Below are 20,934 nucleotides of genomic sequence, written 5' to 3'. Positions count from 1 at the left end.
CTCTCTCTCTCTCATCTCTCTCCTATCTCTCTCCCTCTCCTATCTCTCCCTTCTCTCTAAGCATATTTCTCTTTATGCGTATGATGAGTGAAAAACTGTTTATGTCAATAAATTGTAATGCTTCTCTCTCACTCAACCCTCTCTCTCTCTCTCTCCTATCTCTTTCTCCTATCTCTCTCTTCCATCTCTCTCTTATCTCTCTATCTCTCTCCTATCCTTCTATCTCTCTCCCATCTCTCTCTCTCTCTCACTCAACCCTCTCCATGTATTTCTGCACACATCCATTGTGTGTGTGTCTGTGTTTGCTTCCAATGCCAAAATGTACTGTTAGCAAAACAGGTTCAATGTCCAGCCAGCCATGCCAAATTGCAGGCATCCAAACAGTATCCCCACAGTCGTCTCATCTTGTGAAATATTTTTAGGTATTCAGATCATTAAATTTGCTCATTGCATGTGCAGGCACACACAAATGCAGCTTTATCGAATTTTTATTAATGTATCATTAATCTCTCTTGGGTTAGTCCATTCTACTTTAGGCCTAAATATGCAACAGACAGTATTCTTCTGTGAAAATCCATTGATAACTTCCACTTCTATTACTCAATCACCAACTCAACTTTCTTACCAATTTCTAGTTTATGCCAGATTCTTCTGTTGCCTAATTTCTGTTTCAATGTAAAGGCATTATTTTCAACATTCTTGTTCCTCATTATATATATATATATGGGGGTCATCTTTATTTCTGTCCGAGTCAGTTGCCATGATAGATCATTAGCCACTACACACATTTTTTTCTCTCCTTGTTTTTTCTGTGTCCCTTTCTGTAGAAGAGTGTAGGCTCGAAACGTAAAAGACTTTTTCTATTCCTGAACGTTATACTAAGACATCTGTTTGTTTTGTACACCACCTGTCTTCGTCTTTTGTTTTTTTCGTAAACTCTCCCTATATATATATATATATATATATATATATATGTCTGCCAGTTCATACCATTCCTCTTTCCCCACTTCTTGCTTTCTTTACATTCTTTTATTATTTTACTTGTTTCAGTCATTTGACTGCAGCCATGATAACAAGCAGGGCCCTTTGTTCCTAATCTTCAATGAAAACACATCCAACCATGGGGGGAAAATTGCCTTACTTGGAAACAGGTAATAGCTAGCAAGAAGGGTTTCTGGCTATAGAAAATCTTCAACAAATTCCATCCATGCAAGCATGATGATGAAGATGGTGATGAAGGGTGGTGGATTAAACAAATTGGTAGAATGGTCGACAAAATGTCTTATGGTATCTAGTTACATCCCTTTACATTTTGTGATCAAATTTCGGTGATATTGGTTCTGCCTTTCATTTTTCTTGGGTTCATAAAATAAACACTGGCCAAGTTTCACTTGTTACATTTCTTTGCTCTATATGTGACCTTGTGTCTATCATAGAAATCATTGTTTGCCAATAGAGCAAAAGTTAATTTCTGGTAATCTGAACTTGCAACCCTTAGTATGGGAGCTGTGAATGTCACAGTTCCTCTATTTCTTTATTAGTTGAGGTCAATAGGGATAAATTAGATGTTGATTATGAAAAAGTTTGTTCATTGACTTTGTATTTGAATTGTAGAGTGACACAGTGAATGATCAAGTTCAGTTTTGCCTCTTTTTACTCCAGAAATTTTTCTGATTCTTTCCACATAAAGGTGCTTATTCTATTCATTTAATCCAAAAATACTTCAATTTTTGTCGTATCCTTGGAAACCAGTTCAATTTTCTACTGGTATGATTAGCTTTCAGCTGAATAACGAACGAAATCGAAAAATGGAATAAACTTATAGCTTTAAAAAAAAAACGAATTACGCCAATGTTTTCTGTTTTTTAATAAATTTTAAATGATTCCAATTTTTATTATACTCCTATATGTTTATTTAATAGGAATTTATATTACAAGCAAACAACTTGTACTGTTGTGCTGTGTTGTCTGTTGGACTGGTTATTGTGGTTTTAATTTATAAATATTTAAAGCAATAAGAACGAAAGAAATAAAGTTTGATCATTAAGAAAATAATTGAAAATTAAGATTTTTCCTGAACAGGAAAATAGGAAGCTATAGTTTTTATGTCTGTCCCAAAGATATTAGAAATGAAAATAAAGCAAAAGACTTTAACTGGCAGAGGACTGATGTATCAAATAATAGTAATGGCAATTTTTTGAACGATGGTTTATTTTATTTTAGTGTAAGCATTGAAGGATCAGATAGATTGTGATCATGAATGTTCTGTTCGAGGCCCTCATTTTATTCAGGTGTAATATATCTAAGAGTACAATGTCCAATGTGTCCTGCTTATTCTAAAGTAATTTGTCAGTTTTGCTGCTCATTTCTGTTGTGCTGAACATTAAAATGGATTGTTTTAAAAACTTCCACACCCTAGTAGAGGATGAAATTGAGGACCTTCCTGAGGAAATGGAGGATAGAATTTCCTGGTGCAGCATAATGAAACACAACTGGGTTGAAGAACTTGCTTCCAGTGACATTTGACTGCTATTTCTGGCAGGTCAAACAACAGTATAAAGGCTCCCTTAGCATCTATGTTAATTCTGTCATTGTAATTCGACAGTTTGCATAAAAGAAAAAGAAAACAATATCCCATCCAAAAATAAGTATTTTTTTTTTAATTAAAAAATAGCATATCAACTAGATTGTGGCTGGGAGATAAAAGTTTACTCAAAGTAGCTGACCTGAGCTTCCACCATGGCCTCGAAACAGCTCCAGAACCCAGCACATATGTATCTCACCGTGTCTCTGGAGAGATCTTTGAACACTTCCTTGATTTTGGCCTCCAGCTCAGCCTTGGTGCTGCAAGCAGAGTGGTTGGTGTCTTTCTCAACCGTGCTCCCCACCATACAGTAATTAATGGGATTACTATTGGGGAAATTAGGAGGCCAGAAATTGGGGCTGGTGAAGTCATAGAAATTCTCTGAAATTACTGAATTTCCAGCAGGCATTTAGAATTTTCAGATCAAAATTTACAGCCTAAAAAAGCTATGTCAACTTATACACCAAAATGATTTTGGAGGACCAATAATTGCTTGGGAAATGCTGCAAGATTTGGAAAGACAGCGATGAAATTTGAATTTTTACACTACATACTGTAAGATGCCGGAAGATACGGGAACACTTGAAATAAATAAGGCATGTCTTCATGCTTCGGATTTAGGACCTTCTTCAAGGAAAGGAAAGGAAGTGGGGCACTGGTGAGAGAGGATAAAAAAAATTAATTAGTCAACATATTGATTGGAAGGAAAGACCACTTTCTCCTTATCACTTTAGGTATTCTTTTATATATATATATATATATATATACTCTCACACACGCATATATTTTTCTCTGTTTTCCAGATAAGACTTCAATTATGGGATACAGCAGGTCAAGAAAGATTCAGAAGTTTAATTCCTAGCTATATTAGAGACTCTTCAGTTGCTGTGGTTGTATATGATATAACAAGTAAGTACTAAATAACCTTGACATTGATATCGCATTATTTGGAGGCTTTGCTGTCAACATATATAAATGGTATTGCTCTTAGACTGAGGGAGGAAGATGACGAGGGGAAAAGAAATTCTTTCATTTATTTATTTATTTTTTTGTCTCATGTTATTTGTAAATTTAATTTTTGGTAATTACTTCAACAATATTACAATTATTTTGTTTCGAGGATCAATAAATCAATACTTTTTCTTTCTTTTTTTACCATTAAGAGCTGTGTAATTTATGACACAACAGTGATGTATGAATTAAGATAATTTTAGTTTTGAATCGATTGTTTATTTATTACATCCAGTCTTCATTTCAGCTTTAACACCTAATTGGCTTTTAAGAGATTGTTTTACTAATGAAAAAGGCATGAAAGTTTCACTAAAGAGTTTGGTTTTCGCATCCATAGTACAGTTATTATAACCATTAAAAAAAATACACACGTATACTTTTATTAATCACTTTTACCTCATTATTTTGTAATGACAATATCCATTTATATATATTATTTAATTTTTTTGTGTGTGCTTAACATTTACAGATGCTAATTCTTTTCAACAAACTTCCAAATGGATTGACGATGTACGAACAGAACGAGGTAGTGATGTAATAATTATGCTTGTAGGAAACAAAACAGATCTTTCAGAAAAGAGGTAAAAAGACATTTTGAAATTCTTCGTTTGTTTATCTTAATTTATATCTTGTCGTGATGCAGAGTGTTTTTTTTGATTTATGCAAAGCTTAACATTATATTACAAGACAAGATGCGAAACACTATCGCCAGTAATAAACTGTACTCTTCACAACTGTTTGAGATTATACTCTTTACTCTCTTTTACTCTTTTACTTGTTTCAGTCATTTGACTGCGGCCATGCTGGAGCACCGCCTTTAGTCGAGCAAATCGACCCCGGGACTTATTCTTTTTGTAAGCCCAGTACTTATTCTATCGGTCTCTTTTTGCCGAACCGCTAAGTGACGGGGACGTAAACACACCAGCATCGGTTGTCAAGCAATGCTAGGGGGACAAACACAGACACACAAACATATACACACACACCTATATATATATATATATATATATATACATATATACGACAGGCTTCTTTCAGTTTCCGTCTACCAAATCCACTCACAAGGCATTGGTCGGCCCGGGGCTATAGCAGAAGACACTTGCCCAAGATGCCACGCAGTGGGGCTGAACCCGGAACCATGTGATTGGTTGGCAAGCTACTTACCACACAGCCACTCCTGCGCCTATACGTTGACTATCCTATATAATTTGAACTGATAACTGTGACTTGATCTAGTTTGGCAGGTGATTTTTCCCTTCCCAATGAAATTCACTGATTGCATTCAAAACAAAGCCAGTTTGTTAGTTCAATTGCTCTTAGCAGATTTGTCATTTTCTGATGCTGTCGCTCGCAGACTGGAATATATTTCTATAGCACACATACACGGGACGTCGTTCAGCTATTGTGGTTGAAATAATTGTGTTATATCTCTTCGAATTAGATGCGGCTGCTCACAAATGAACATAAGTATTCAACTGTCGAAGTAGATTTAAAGATATTTGATCTTTTGAATCTCCTGACAATTATCGTATCTAATAGAACCAGAGACCACTTGTTGCATTCAAAAAGATTTCCTGTAAAGATGAATTAGAACATATGTACTGGATGTAACTGGTTGTTTGCTAGTTTGCTCCCATTGGCACAATTTCATTTTCATGTTGGTGATTTTTTGTTTGATTATTTATTTGTATTTTTATATTCCTAAACACACTTTGTTTTAGACTAGGACAAGATGCGATAAGAAGAGAAAAATCAATACAAGCAAGCGATATAGGTGATCTAAACTACAAGTACAGTTATTAAAAATAAAAGGCTTTGTCTTTTGTGCAAAGTACAATAGAATAGCTGAAGAACTATCTATCGAATGTATTTTGGCTCATTCTGTGATTACCTATATTTTAATGTGTTTGTCAGTTGCATCAGTAAAATATTATCTGTTTAAATAACTCTTACAAAAATTGCAGCTTGCAAGTGTAAGCTGCTCTAAAAATCCAGTGAAAGCTTATTAAAAAACTATTGATTTTGCAGAATAATAATAATAATAATAATTGTTGTCATAAGTGCCCTGGGAATGATAGCAAAAGGGGCTGATGGCTACCTAGCTCAGATACCAGGAAACCCCAAAATGGCAGAAATTCAAAAGATAGTGCTCATGGGAACTGCTCATATCTTACGCAAAATACTTTCTATTTAATCTCAAGTTTTAAAACAAACATGATTTTCTTATGGTTTCTTAAACATTCTCTAGAACAACACTAAGTACAAAACCAAATATATGACACCCTAGGCATAACACCAACATGAACTTCCAACTTGTTGTCTCTTGAGGTCTCTGTGTGAGACTTGGAGCCAACTTGTGCAAATGCAAAGCAAAAGTCAAACATAGAATAATAATATTAATAATAATAATAATGATAATCCTTTCTACTAAAGGCACAAAGCCTGAAATTTTGTGTGGAGAGAGCTAGTTAATTTCATTGACCCTGGTGCTCAACGGATACTTATTTTATTGACCCTGAAACAGTGAAAAGCAAGGTTGACCTTGACAGCATTTGAACACAGAACATAAGGCCACAAGAAATTCCACTAAGCAAAAGGGGAAAGTGGAATGGCAGAATTGTTAGGGCATCAGACAAAATTGGCTCGTTACAATCTGACTTCAAATCCTGCTCTGGTCTACTTTGTCTTTCATCTCTCCAGGGTCTATAAAATAAAGTACCAGTCAAGTACTGAATCAATGGCAGTTATGATTTTATTACTATTATTATTATTATTATTATTATTATTATTATTATTATTATATTATTATTATTATTATTATAGCATTGTTTGCTGTTCTTTCCTCTAAATTCTTAAATTTCATGTATTATATATAACACAGTGATAAATACTGTACTTTTATTATAAAATGACAGCAATGGTCTATTAGGTTTTGAAGGATAGTATTGTTTATTATGGAAATTATGTTAAGAAAAATTCTTGAAAATACTTCATCTAGAAATAATAGTAATTTATCATGGGGGAAAAATAACCTGCAGCATTCAGTCTTTTTTTTCCTTCTACTCTCCTTTTGAAGATTGTTGCTTGAAACTTATATCTTAAAAATATCTTAAATTTAAACAGTCTCTATCTTTGACTAAAATTAAGATTGCAAACCATAAATTTCTAATCAATAATTCCAATAAATTTTTCAGATTAGGCAAAAGAATCACCACCTTTAACAAAGGTGAAGTGCAGAGGTGTAACCTTTTATTAAAAACCAACATTTCCCAATAACAATACATTTCTTTTCTTTCTTCTACTCTATAAACAAACTGTACTCATTAGATTTTTAGATTCTAAATTTATAATAAATTTCCATGAGTGTTCTAGCATGACTATATATATATTCCCCAAGAATAATTAAGTGGGAAAGTATTTTCTTCTGCTTTAGCTTTAATGAATCAAAATTATTCAATTCAAAAGAGAGAAAAAATAGTAATTATTTCTGTCATAGTTGTGAAGAAGAAGGTTATTTTAATGAGAAATAAAATAAGTTGTGAGATGGCTGCCTTTCTGAAAAGCATTATTTATGATTGTAAAACAGTTTCAGTATGTGGAAGAGTTTGACTTTGCCTTCAAAATCGTTGTCATCGTTTAACGTCTGCTTTCCATGCTAGCATGGGTTGTATGATTTGACTGAGGTCTGGCAAACCAGATGGCTACACCAGGCTCCAATCTGATCTGGCGGAGTTTCTACAGCTGGATGCCCTTCCTAACGCCAACCATCATCATTATTTCTAGACTTTCCTAGTCTCATCTTCAGGTTGCTATGATGTTGTCATATGTTGCTGCCTTTTTAAAGTAAGCAGAACCAATGATGCAGGTGCAGACATTATCATCAGAATGTGAATTTTCACTGTTGGCTTCAAGCATCTTAAATCAGATATTTAAATTTGTTTGTATACTTCTTCCATCTATTACAGGGAGAATTTTATAAAATGTAGATGAATTGTCCTACATTAATGATTTCCTACTTAGTTTTGTTTAATGTTGTATTGTATACTACACTACAATTACTCTTTTCTGAGCCAAAATAGAGAGAGTAATCCTTATAATAAAAATGTAATAAAATAATGATTTCCTACGTAGGTACCAGACCTGAGACTTAAAGAAGAAGGGATAGGTTTGGGTGACTTCTCAAGGTCATTAGGAATGTAAGTTCTCTGAAATATTGGTTTTAAATTTTGAGATGAGGCCAGCAATTTCAGGGGAGTGGGACGAGTCGATTACATTGACCCCAGTGCTCAAGTAGTACTTATTTTATCGACCCCCCCCCCCCCCCAAAGGATGAAAGGCAAAATCGACCTCAGTGAAATTTGAACTCAGAATGTAAAGACTGATGAAATGCTGCTAAACAGCCTGCCTGGTGTGCTAACGATTCTGCCAGCTCTCCACTTTAGTTCTATGTAATATTAATTAGGGATAAATTGTTTTGCTGTCCTTTATTAATTACATTCTATAAGCACTGGCACTTGTGCCTGTGCTAGTAGGGTGCGAAGAGCACCATCCGAGCGTGATCGTTGCCAGAGCGGCTAACTGGCTTCTGTGCCGGTGGCACGTAAAAGGGCACTATTCGAGTGTGATCATTACCAGCGTCGCCTTACTGGCACCTGTGCCATGTGTAAAATGATTCGAGCGAGGTCATTGCTAGTACCGCCTGACTGGCCCCCGTGCCGGTAGCGTGTAAAAAGCACCCACTACACTCTCGGAGTGGTTGGCATTGGGAAGGGCATCCAGCTGTAGAAACTCTTGCCAGATCAAGATTGGAAACTGGTGCAGCCATCTGGTTCGGCAGCCCTCTGTCAAAATCGTCCAACCCATGCTAGCATGGAAAGCGGACGTTAAACGATGATTTCCAGTAACTGCCAAGTTCATGCAGAAAGTAATAATTAATTTACATCGTTTACTTTCTTACTGTTCTGGAGTTCAAATCCTTATTTAGCTTCTTAGTAATAATCAGTATTCATCTTGGTTGTAAAAATTAACAGAAATTGCAAAAAAAAAAAAAGCTACATTTTACAAAAGAACATAATCAGATATAGCACAGGAGTGGCTGTGTGGTAAGTAGCTTGCTTACCAACCACATGGTTCCGGGTTCAGTCCCACTGTGTGGCACCTTGGGCAAGTGTCTTCTACTATAGCCTCGGGCCGACCAAAGCCTTGTGAGTGGATTTGGTAGACGGAAACTGAAAGAAGCCTGTCGTATATATGTATATATATATGTATATGTATGTGTGTGTTTGTGTGTCTGTGTTTGTCCCTCTAGCATTGCTTGACAACCAATGCTGGTGTGTTTACGTCCCCGTCACGTAGCGGTTCGGCAAAAGAGACCGATAGAATAAGTACTGGGCTTACAAAGAATAAGTCCCGGGGTCGATTTGCTCGACTAAAGGCAGTGCTCCAGCATGGCCGCAGTCAAATGACTGAAACGAGTAAAAGAGTAAAAGAGAGATACACAGTAGCTCAAATATTTTCTGCCTTCTGTAATGGAATGAGAATGGGTTCATATAGAATAGAACCCAACTTGTTAATGTGTTAACTCATATGTAATCATTACTTTTACAGCTGTAGTATGAGGCTTTCCTTTTTCTTTTTTTTTTTTCTTTTTTTAATGTCAACTTAAGATCTAGTACAAGCCTTGCAAGTTACTTGATCCTGCTGGTGCTGGTGCCATGTAAAAAAGCATCCAGTTCAGACTTTGAAGTGGTTGGCATTTGGAAGGGCATCTAGCTGTAAAAACCATGCCAAAACTGACCTTTCCTGTGCTGTTGCCATGTAAAAAGCACTCAGTCCACCCTTTGGGGTGGTTGGTGTTAGAAAGGGCATCCAGCTATAAAAACCATGCTAAAACAGGTACAATAGCCTGAGGTAGTCTTGTACCTGGTCAGCCCCTGTTAAACCATCCAACCCATGCCAGCATGGAAGGCGGATGTTAAACAATACATACATACAATATGCAAATTGGTAGTTCCTGGTTACTGGATTGGCAATTTGTTTCTCTGAGATTGGTTAAGTGATGAAGACACCTGATGAAACCCCAGTAAGGATTGAACATCAATTAAGGAATTAAGGCTATTCATAATTTTTTTAATCTACAGAGAAATAAGTAAATTTGACATGTTTGTACATCTTCCATATAGGTTTGTGAGTGTGTGTGTGTGTGGTGTACAGAATAACAACAAATTAAAATAACATCTTTGTGATTGACCTTTGTTTTACTTTTTTAATTTTATTTATTTATTTATCTATTTATCAAGGCAAGTCACAACAGAAGAAGGTGAACGGAAAGCAAAAGATTTAAGTGTGATGTTTATTGAAACTAGTGCAAAAGCAGGATATAATGTCAAACAGGTATGGAGTCTTTCTGTGTTATTTATCAGAAACAAATCTGTCTTAATTGTTCTAACATCAAATTCCATTTCCTTACCTCACAAACTGTCAGTTTCCTTTTCCTCACAAACTGTCGGTTTCCTTTCTTCACACTTTTAACATTGTTGTTGAATGTTCTTGCTGGAGAAAATTTATTTCTGATTGCACTTTAACTAATTCTTAATATTCAGTTGTTGTCGTTGCTTTTCAACTGTTAGTAATGTTTTATTTTAATGCATTAAATCAAACTGGAAAATTTAATTGTATATAACTTCGAGCGTGATCGTTACCAACGTCACTTCACTGGCCCCCGTGCCGGTGGCACGTAAAAAGCACCCACTACACTCTCGGAGTGGTTGGCGTTAGGAAGGGCATCCAGCTGTAGAAACTCTGCCAGATCAAGATTGGAGCCTGGTGCAGCCATCTGGTTCGCCAGCCCTCAGTCAAAATCGTCCAACCCATGGAAAGCTTGCTACAAGTAGCTTAATAGCTTCTGTTACCTAAGTGATCCAATACACAGTGAAGGAGGGTGTTCCACAATCAGTGTAAAAATGAGTTGGAAAAAGTTCAGAGAGCTATTGCTTCTGCTAGTAACAAAGAGATTCTTTCTCTGGGTTGATGGTAGATTGGAATACACTCAGGTGGGAAATGTAATACTGCATGGCAGTGAATTCCAGTCATTGATCACAAACGATCTGTAGAAGGCTGTGAAAGAAATGAACAAGTGTGTTCCAGTAGATGTATAAGATTAGGGCGCATGATGGTGCCTCCACCATCATGAGTTGGAAAAAACTGGATGTAAGACAGATAGGACATAGTGTGCTAAAGAAAACTGAACTGGTACTGACATGTGATGTACATGGTGGATAGCAGTTGGTTGTAAAGAAATCAGAGAAGATCCGGTCTGAAAGGAATTTGCTGAAGAGGAAGACAGGAGGAAATAGGGAAAACCTCATGAAAGAGATTATTTTAACTGCAACAGACGGCAAGATCATCATCATTATTGTTCGACCGTGGTCGAGACAATGGAATTTACTATGTTACACCAGACTTCACGGTCCATCATAGCATTACGGAGGTCCTGTTGCTAGGATGCCTGTACCCCTGGAGATTACATCAGGGTAGGAGAGTGTGTGCCCTCTGGTATCTCGAGCAGATGGCTTCCAGAGGAGAAGATACTGTGCTGAAGAAGGCCCATTCAACTTGAATGAGGGTATAGACTCGATGATGGTTATGTAGCTGCTGCCCTTCCTATCATTGGCTGCCTAATGTATTTATCATAACACCAGCATAAGCAACATTGTTTATTCCATGTCAGTTTGAGCCTCTATCATCATTGCTTCAGTATTTCATTTTGAGTTCTAATTTTGAAATAGATTGAACCCCCTATAAAGGATTCTCACCCCCAAATTTCAGTCTGTGAATAAGTAGAAATATTCATGTTTAAGTTAAGTTAATTTTTCGGCTCAAAAAGGCAAAAAGCAAGGCCATGTAGGGGGACATGGAGTTACGTACAGGGATGGTGTTCATGCAAAGAGTTCAGGACATTTCTGGTCAAGAGAGACTTTGAACTGAGCGGTCGTCGGCATCTTCACTATCTCGTCTGGCAGCTTATTCCATGGATGTTATCTTATATAAAGTTTTTTTTTTCTTAAACTTGGAGAAAATGAACAAAGAGAAAGGGAAATATCTACTGTTCTCTAATGTTTAATATCTGATTTAGTAAAGTTTAGTCAGAATAGTAAAACACCTCCGGTCAGGATTGTGGGATGGAAGACTGGATACTTAAGAAGATTTAGATCAATATTCCATTGAAGTGAGTTTAAATCCAGACTGGCTCTTTTTTCTTTCTTTCTTTCTTAATATTTCCAAAATCAATAAATATCACCTGATTCCAGTCAACTATACTCCTTTCCAAAATTCAGCCTTCTATCTAGCCAAAACAAAATCAATATTTGACTTTGGTTGTAAGTAAACTTAAGATCCATCTCCCATCTTTCTTGTTTTTCAGCTGTTCCGTCGAGTGGCTGCTGCATTACCTGGAATGGAGCAGGAAACCAAGAAACCAGGAGAAAGTATCCTTGCTTCAAATATTCTAGCAAAGCTTCAAATTTATTATTGTTCATTTTCGTTTCACATGGACCACATATCCTCGCTTCCCTTTCCCTCCCTCTCGCCTCTTCTTTTGCCTCTGTGTATCCTTGCTAAAATATAACTGCTTTCTGTAACTCTTTTTTTTTATCTTCACCTTGCATCAGTGGCTGATAGTTCTCTTCCCTCGCCCATTCTTCCCTCAACCACCCTCAATGTTTTCTTGGAGCTGTTGTGATTTTACAATTCCATTCTCCTAACATATTTCATTTCCATTGCATGCTTTCCGTTCTTATTGTATTTTTTTTTTACGTTTGTTTCCATTTTTATTCACTTTTCCGTTGAGTTATTCATTTTTACCTTTTATGTATCATAATAAGGAAGAATCCACAATAGTTAACACATACACACACACACACACACACACACACACACACACACATGTTATGCATTACCATCCATAATAGTTACAATGGTAAACCATTGTAACCACTGTTCTTAGTGTGTAAACCTTCAACAGAAATTCAGGGCTTTTTTTTTTAATTAATTAATTTTTTTTTGCTTAAAATTTATCCAACTTAATTTAATTCTTTCATCAGTTCTTTTTGATCTCTGCTGTTTCTAAGTAACTTTTATATTTTCGTGGCTTTTTTTTTTTTTTTTTTTTTTAAAGAAGGTGTTAGCCTTTTGTTAACGAATAATAAGAACAGAATAATTTAAGATATCATCATTCGTTCAGTTGGACACGAGATTTTAATCACTTTCATTAGCATAAGTTGACAAATAAGGCAACAAATGTATGCTGCGTTCAAGATGGAAAGATATTTAATAACGCATTGTTCTTAAATTCATCTATTCTACATTAACACCTTGTGAAATCAATTCAGTTTTGATAGAAGTTTCACTAAATAATACACCCACCTTCCTTCTCTCTCTCCCTCTCTCTCTCATCAAAGCCTTGCAGATAGTCTATCTTATCCATTGTGTGATCTGTTCACTAGTTTTTAATAATTATATTGCTATCAATACATCAAAGTGGTTTGAACTGTTCATTAAGAACCAATAAATTCTGAAAAAATTAAATGTCACAGACTTAGACGCACTCCTTTCCACAATCAAGCTAAGACATCTCAGCGCAAGATTTTCTTTTCTCTACATGTTGATCAATACAAAGGAAAACTCCAAGTTCATGATGCCAAATCTCAACTAGAGACTAATCTGGATAACTCATTGACTCAATAGTGTAGTCCAGTACCGATAAAGTCTATGCTTGGATTGTTATTTTAAAATAATTTTTCAATATTTGCCAGCGCCGCCTAGACTGGCTTCCGTGCCGGTGGCACATAAAAAGCACTATCCGAATCGTGGCCAATGCCAGCGCCGCCTTGACTGGCTTCCATGCCGGTGTCACATAAAATGCACCAATCCGATCGTGGCCATTGCCAGCCTTGCCTGGTACCTGTGCAGGTGGCACGTAAAAAGCATCCACTACACTCACGGAGTGGTTGGTGTTAGGAAGGGCATCCAGCTGTAGAAACACTGCCAGATCAGACTGGAGCCTGGTGCAGCCTTCTGGCTTCCCAGATCCCCGGTCGAACCGTCCAACCCATGCTAGCATGGAGAACAGACGTTAAATGATGATGATGATGATGATGATGATTGTTGTTGTTAAGGCAACGAGCTGGCAAAATTGTTAGCACTCCTAGCAAAATGGTTAGCGGCATTTTGTTCGACTTTACGTTCTGAGTTCAAATGCTGCTGGGGTCGACTTCACCTTTCATCCTTTCAGGGCCAATAAATTAAGTACCAGTTAAGTACTATGGTCAGTGTGATCGACTTACCCCCTCCCCGCAAATGTCTAGCCTTGTACCTATAATAGGAAGGATTATTGTTGCTATTTTGTCTCTGGGCCAGTCCTAACCGAGAAAACCTGTGGTCAAAGACATTCCAGTCATGACCACCCTGACTTTCTCTTGGCCATTATATAGCTGATATTTACTTACTTAACCTCTTACTTAACCCTATGGAGCACAGGCCATCAACAACTTTTCTCCACTGTTCTCAGTCAACTCTGGACTGTCTTTTCTGCTTCTCTCCAGTTGGGTCTCTGCTTTTCCAACCCTGCCTCAGTATCCCACCCCCAACTATCTTACGGGTATCCTGTCTTCTGTCTCCTTTGTGGATCCCAGGCCAGAGCCTGATGTGTAATGCAGCATATTGATTTCCTTAAGGTGTAGCCTATCCATCCTTTTGGTTCTTACTGCACTGCATCATATATTTCCGTGACAAAAGGCCTTTCTCTTGCAGGCCTTGTTGGTTTTGAATTGTCTGTCATCAATGCTCCAGTAACTTTTTCTTTTTTTTCTAGTTAAGGGTGTTTGTCCTATGCAAAACCCATTTTTACTTCTGGGAAAAAGTGGTCCATATTAGGCTGGCCTCTATCTTTTGACCCCATCCAGCATGAGTGGCTCTATAAAGAGTTTTCACTTCATTGGCATAGCTTCTTGAGGTCATTGAGGCACACAAGCCATCATACTTCACCAAGAACTGGACCTCGTGGTAAACATTCGGGGTTACAGTATTCTGTATGTCCTTCCCTTTTCGTGACACTAGAGTGTACCAACTCCTTCAACTTCTGTCTATCGTTTTCTTACACTTGTTGCAAAACTTTTGATATAAACATCCCTGGCTCAAAGTCATGTTATCAAGATAACAAAATCTGTTGATCTGCTTTTGCAATATTATGTAACCAGTGGTGATTAATTGATATATTAATTGCATTTCTTTGATAGATAGTTGTAGAAATGCATTAAATGAGCAAGCAGTAACATTTAAGTACCATACAAAATGGTTTTGATATTCCACAAGGAATCACTGGTGATTTATCATCCTGGTGACTCTTAAGAGCCAGAAATGGTTTAGGCCTGTTATTCAAGTAATGAAGTTCTGTTAATGAGACATTGCTTATTGCAATATTGTATGATGTATATATTTATAAGAATTATATTACCATTACTGTAGATGCTTGAGTGTAAGTCTGCGACTCCATTACCAGTTCCTCATCCACCTACCTTACTGATTATGTAGACCATCACCTCATAAGAGGAACCGCTATATTGTTACTCAACCTGTTGGATGGGGGAGGCGGAACTGCCAAATTTTCTTCAAAACACACAAACTTAATATAAGAATAACACATTTAGTAGCAGATTTACAAGGCTAGATTGTCATGGCTGGAGTGTCTATGGTCATAGGTCTGCTCAGTTAGGACTTACCTGGAGTAAGTCTCAGAACACTGATTGGTTCATTGCTGTAGTTAAGATACACATTGTCCACTCTGCTGGGTGGTCAGTATTAGGAAGAGCATCCAACTGTTAAAAACCATGCCAAAACAGACAGAAGTCAGGTGCTGGGTCATGCCTGGCCAGCCCCTGTCAAATTGTCCAACCCATGCCAGCATGGAAAGTGGATGTTAAACAATGATGATGATGACATTGATAGTTAAGAGGAAGTATAAAGACAAATGAAATAGGAGATAGTGTACAAGTCCTTCGTAATTGGTCAAAGTTGTTACCTGGCTTTGGTGTGCAAAATTAGATCTCTATAGTGGTGGTATGGTATAATCTAATTGGAAAACCACAGATGACCAGGTTGTTAGCATATCAGACTGAATAGTCAGTAATTTGGTATTGCATCTATGACTAAGAAACTTTACTTGTCAATTTCGGTTCTCCTATTTTATTAGTAGGCATTACAGAGTGATGCATAAGCAGTGATCTAAAATTGCAGGGTTTCGTTATTTTGCAGTCCTTGTTTCAGCTCCTCCTGTGGGTATAGTTAGCACAGAGGTGAACTATGCTAAGCTGGTGTGCCCTAGATACACTGATGAACACAATTTTAAACCGTTCAATTTGACCTAGTAGGCTATGGCATTCACTAAATGTGATTATTTTTAATGCTGGCATCTATTCTGCTATATATTTTGTGGGATATAGAGCTAAGTTCCAAGTATACTGAAAGAAGCTCTTGTGTTCAGAGAAATATTGCTTTCCTTGGAAACAGAAAAGAATTGGCAGCCAGAAAAGCATCCAGGTGTTGGAAATTCATTCCTTAGAATGGGGATTAACCCTTTCATTACCAACCCAGCTGAAACCGGCTCTGGCTCTGAGTACAAATATCTTGTTTTCATAAGTTTTGAATTAAAATCTTCCACCGAACCTTAGTCACAATTTATGTTCATAACACTAGCTGAATGATAACTAAATTATTTTACCAAATTCCTTGTTATATTTAAAGTAACTGAAAGAAACACCAAAATAAATACAGTAATGAAAGGGTTAATGACGTTCTTGAAAAAGTAGTAATAATGATAGCAAAGTATGATGCAATTCTTTAAACTTAACTTCAGCTAATCTTGATAAATACTTGGGACAAATGGTAACTGGCTCTGCTGAAGTGCTTGTTACTCGTCCCATCCAAATTGGTATAAGTTCAGCATTCTAGAGTAAAATTTTATAAATGTATAATATACCTATTTCTTTACTACCCACAAGGGGCTAAACACAGAGAGGACAAACAAGGACAGACAAACGGGTTAAGTCGATTACATCGACCCAGTCTGTAACTGGTACTTAATTTATCGACCCCGAAAGGATGAAAAGCAAAGTCGACCTCGGTGGAATTTGAACTCAGAACGTAACGGCAAACAAAATACTGCTAATCATTTCACCCGACGTGCTAACGTTTCTGCCAGCTCACCGCCTTATACATGTATAATATACCATTCGTATGTATGTGTGTGTGTGTGTGTGTGTCACCATGACCATTGGTCAAGCTAGGCCTTATGAAATTAGACAGAGGGAACCTGTATAGAAAGTTGTTTGATGGCCTGTGCCTGTTAATTAAAGGGTCAGCCTTATCTCACTTTGTATTATGTTGGTTCTGGCAAAGGATTACATTAGAGGGACAGTGTCTGTGGAATACTCAGCCATAGAATTGAATATGTAGGTAACTCCGTTGACCAACCAACTGGAATTCTCCTCCATCATTGAGAATCTCTAGAGAAGCCATTCAATCCATTATTCTACACAAAACATGATTAACCTTTTGGTGGCCATATTTCTAATGAAATACCCTTCCTAAGTTATTTCAGATTATCTTGCAAAGTTGGAAAAATTTATTAAAATAATCTAAATTTGTTGTTATTAAACTAGTATTTGGAACATAACTTGCAAAGAATTCTTACATGAAATTACGAGGAGAGGGTTTTTAATATGAACTGTTTAAAATGGATGATTTTTCAATTTAAAATTAAAATTTTAAAAAAACCAGTCTGATGCAGATTAGTATCAAATGTGTTAACAAATATTTATAAAAAGCATTAAAAAGTATTTTAAACTAAAAAGTAAAAAAAAAAAATTATTTTTATCGAAGATGTTTTTTTTTATTTTTTTAAATTTAAATTTTTTTTGCCTTACAAAATCTCATTACCTACTCTCCAACATCACTATGCTCCTGCCTCTTCGTATTACTCATAGCATATACGTAATCTGTGTTGTCTCCATTTGGATGTTTCATTGTTTCAAAAAAACTACCCAAGTCAAATATGAAGCTATATTACATCAATATGTCTGGCTTGCAGAAGGTCAAGCAATTAGTCAGAATTTAAAGAACATTTCACAATTACTATCTCTATTTACAGAGGGTGTCTGAGTTGTGCAGTGTTGCAACAGAATGCCATTCTTGCTAAAAATGAGTTTAGATAAGCTGATTTCTCTCGTTGAAGAGACATTTAGCGTAGTTCTTATTATATTTTTATTTCTCTTTATAAAGCAAGTTTTCGCAATGTGCAGATCTACGTCTTCCAGTAATTTCTAAGCTGATTTACATGTGTTTTTACCTGTATGTATTGATGTTAATAGAGTACAGGTACACACACACACTTTTAATCATACACCTGTGTGTGTGTATGTGTATGTATATATACATATATATACATACATATATATACATACATACATACATATATATACATACATACATACATATATATATATACATATATATATATATGTACATATATATATATATATATATATATATATATACATATATATATATACATATATAATATACATATATATATATATATATATACATATATATATATTATATATATGTACATATATATATATATACTATATATATATACATATATATATATGTACATATATATATACAATATATATATATATATACATATATATATATACATATATATATATACATATATATATATATATATTATATATATATATATATATATTATATATATATATATATATATATATATATGTGTGAAGGCTCATTGATTCATATACTGTCACCAGCATCTTTCGATTTAATGAGCTTGACAACTTGGTTATAAATAGCTACATGTTATAATAGAAAGCAAACTATATATTTATTTTTACAAGGGAAAGGTTGATAGTGACTTCAAATTTTCTCTACTTGTTGGCTTCGTCAGACTGTCATGAGGAAGCCAATGACTAGTGGAAATTTGAAGTCACTATCAAATTTTCCTTCTAAAATTAAACGTGATGCTCTACTAGTTAAATGCATCGAGTGGTCATTCAGTTGGTGCGTGACTGCTTTCATATATAACTATGCATAAAAATTACATATATATATATACACACACACATACCATGCAGGCATATATATATAGGAGTGGCTGTGTGGTAAGAAGCTTGCTTCTCAACCACATGGTTCTGGGTTCAGTCCCACTGTGTGACACCTTGGCCAAGTGTCTTCTACTATAGCCATGGGCCGACCAAAGCCTTGTGAGTGGATTTGGTAGACAGAAACTGGAAGAAGCCACTCGTGTGTGTGTGTGTATATATATATAGCTTAGCGGTTCAGCAAAAGAGACCAGTTGAATAAGTACAAGGCTTACAAAGAATAAGTCCTGGGGTTGATTTGTTCGACTAAAGGTGGTGTCATACTCCAGCATGGCCACAGTCAAATGACTAAAACAAGTAAATGAATAAAAGGATACATGCGGTTAACAGCTAAAATTTTAATATCAACTTAATACACTTGTAAACATTTATCTGTAATTGAAAGCAAATAAATCCAATGGTGGGATTAGAACCATGTATCAGAATGTTGTCAGTATAACCAGTTGCGCATTTATTTACTGAGTAAGCAAGTGATGCATGGTTCAATTCTTGTCAAGGAATTGTTTCTTCTTCGTTTCTTTTAGTTCCTAAATTGGTGTTTACAAATGTATATAGTGTCTGTGTATACTCTTTACTCTCTCTTTTACTCTTTTACTTGTTTCAGTCATTTGACTGCGGCCATGCTGGAGCACCGCCTTTAATCGAGCAACTCGACCCCGGGACTTATTCTTTTGTAAGCCCAGTACTTATTCTATCAGCCTCTTTTGCCGAACCGCTAAGTAACGGGGACATAAACACACCAGCATCGGTTGTCAAGCAATGCTAGGGGGACAAACACAGACACACAAACACACACACACGCATATATATATACATATATATGACGGGCTTCTTTCAGTTTCTGTCTACCAAATCCACTCACAAGGCTTTGGTCGGCCCGAGGCTATAGTAGAAGACACTTGCCGAAGGTGCCACGCAGTGGGAACTGAACCCGGAACCATGTGGTTGGTAGACAAGCTACTTACCACACAGCCACTCCTGCGCTATTATGTATAGGTTTATAGGCAAGGGGCTTCCTTGCCCGGATTGGCCTCACCAGCCATCTCCGGTCTCATGGCGGCAGTTCCACCAGATGATGTCAGTGGTCATCTTCGAACCCGAAGGACGAACATTCATTCATGTATGTATATATATTCCGGCCAAATAAGCAAAACACATAATGTATCAAAGCCAAAACAGGATTCGGAAATTAAACGAACCGTGTGCTCGTTATTGTTGTCGCTTGCTGTTGCATCTTAACCACTCATTCCACTCTACCTTACAAAAAAACAGTAACACTTGGCTGACAGTTTTTAAATCACTCACCTACGATTAAAACAAACCCCCCAGATTAACAAGAATCGCTCTTCGTTCTTTTTATATTTTTGTAATTATTTCATTGTTGAATTGTTTTAATTCTCACCTCTTTTTTTGTTTTTGTTCTTTGCTTTTTTTTTTTGATTTTGTTTTTTGATGGAGGGGGCAGGGTTAATGTTTCGTGAATTTTTTTTTTTTTTTTTTTTTGTGAATTAATAATTCCTCTGCTACATTTGTTGCTGTCTTCTTGTCTTGTGCTTGTGTTCATTTACTGTGAAAAGCTTCCATTTGTTCACGCTCCCTCTGGGCTTCTTCAGCGAATGGTTATAATGGCGACTGATTCTCCCTCCATTGTTGAATTCTCCCTTTTAATTTGATTAAAAACTACAATCTTCTGCTAACATTTGCATGTGTATGTGTGTATATATATATATATATATACAGAGATTTGTGTGTGTGTGTATATATATATATATACACACAAACATTTGTGTGTGTATGTGTGTGTGTGTGTATGTATATATATATATATGTATGTATGTATATTTATATGCACAAACATTTGTGTGTGCATGTATATATATATATGTATATATGCACAAACGTTTGTGTGTGCATATATATATATGTATATACACACAAACATTTGTGTATGTATGTGTGTGTATGTATATATATATATATAAGTTCAGCAAAATTTAGATTCAAATGAATATGGTACTTAAGTTAGATGTACCAGGATTTTGTACGGTAGTGAGTATATATATATATATATACACACACACACCCACACAAACATTT

The 20,934-nt window shown here is 36.0% G+C and overlaps 1 protein-coding gene across 2 annotated transcripts in view; it reads left to right on the top strand.

Moving 5' to 3' along the window:
- The window catches only part of LOC115222264 (ras-related protein Rab6), a 218,660-nt gene that overhangs the window by 175,611 nt on the left and 22,115 nt on the right, over positions 1–20,934 (top strand). Inside the window, exons 4-8 of one of the 2 annotated variants that reach the window (XM_036511325.1) lie at positions 3,388–3,493; positions 4,065–4,176; positions 9,895–9,988; positions 12,018–12,085; positions 17,372–17,377. In XM_036511325.1, coding sequence (XP_036367218.1) covers positions 3,388–3,493; positions 4,065–4,176; positions 9,895–9,988; positions 12,018–12,085; positions 17,372–17,377 — 386 coding nt within the window. The remainder of the gene's footprint in view (positions 1–3,387; positions 3,494–4,064; positions 4,177–9,894; positions 9,989–12,017; positions 12,086–17,371; positions 17,378–20,934) is intronic. The other variant, XM_029792428.2, reaches the window with a different exon arrangement.

This window comes from Octopus sinensis, linkage group LG19, assembly GCF_006345805.1.
Source record: "Octopus sinensis linkage group LG19, ASM634580v1, whole genome shotgun sequence".
NCBI classification, from domain to species: domain Eukaryota; kingdom Metazoa; phylum Mollusca; class Cephalopoda; order Octopoda; family Octopodidae; genus Octopus; species Octopus sinensis.
Note: the sequence above shows the minus strand (reverse complement) of the source record. Positions and strands in the feature narration are given on the sequence as shown.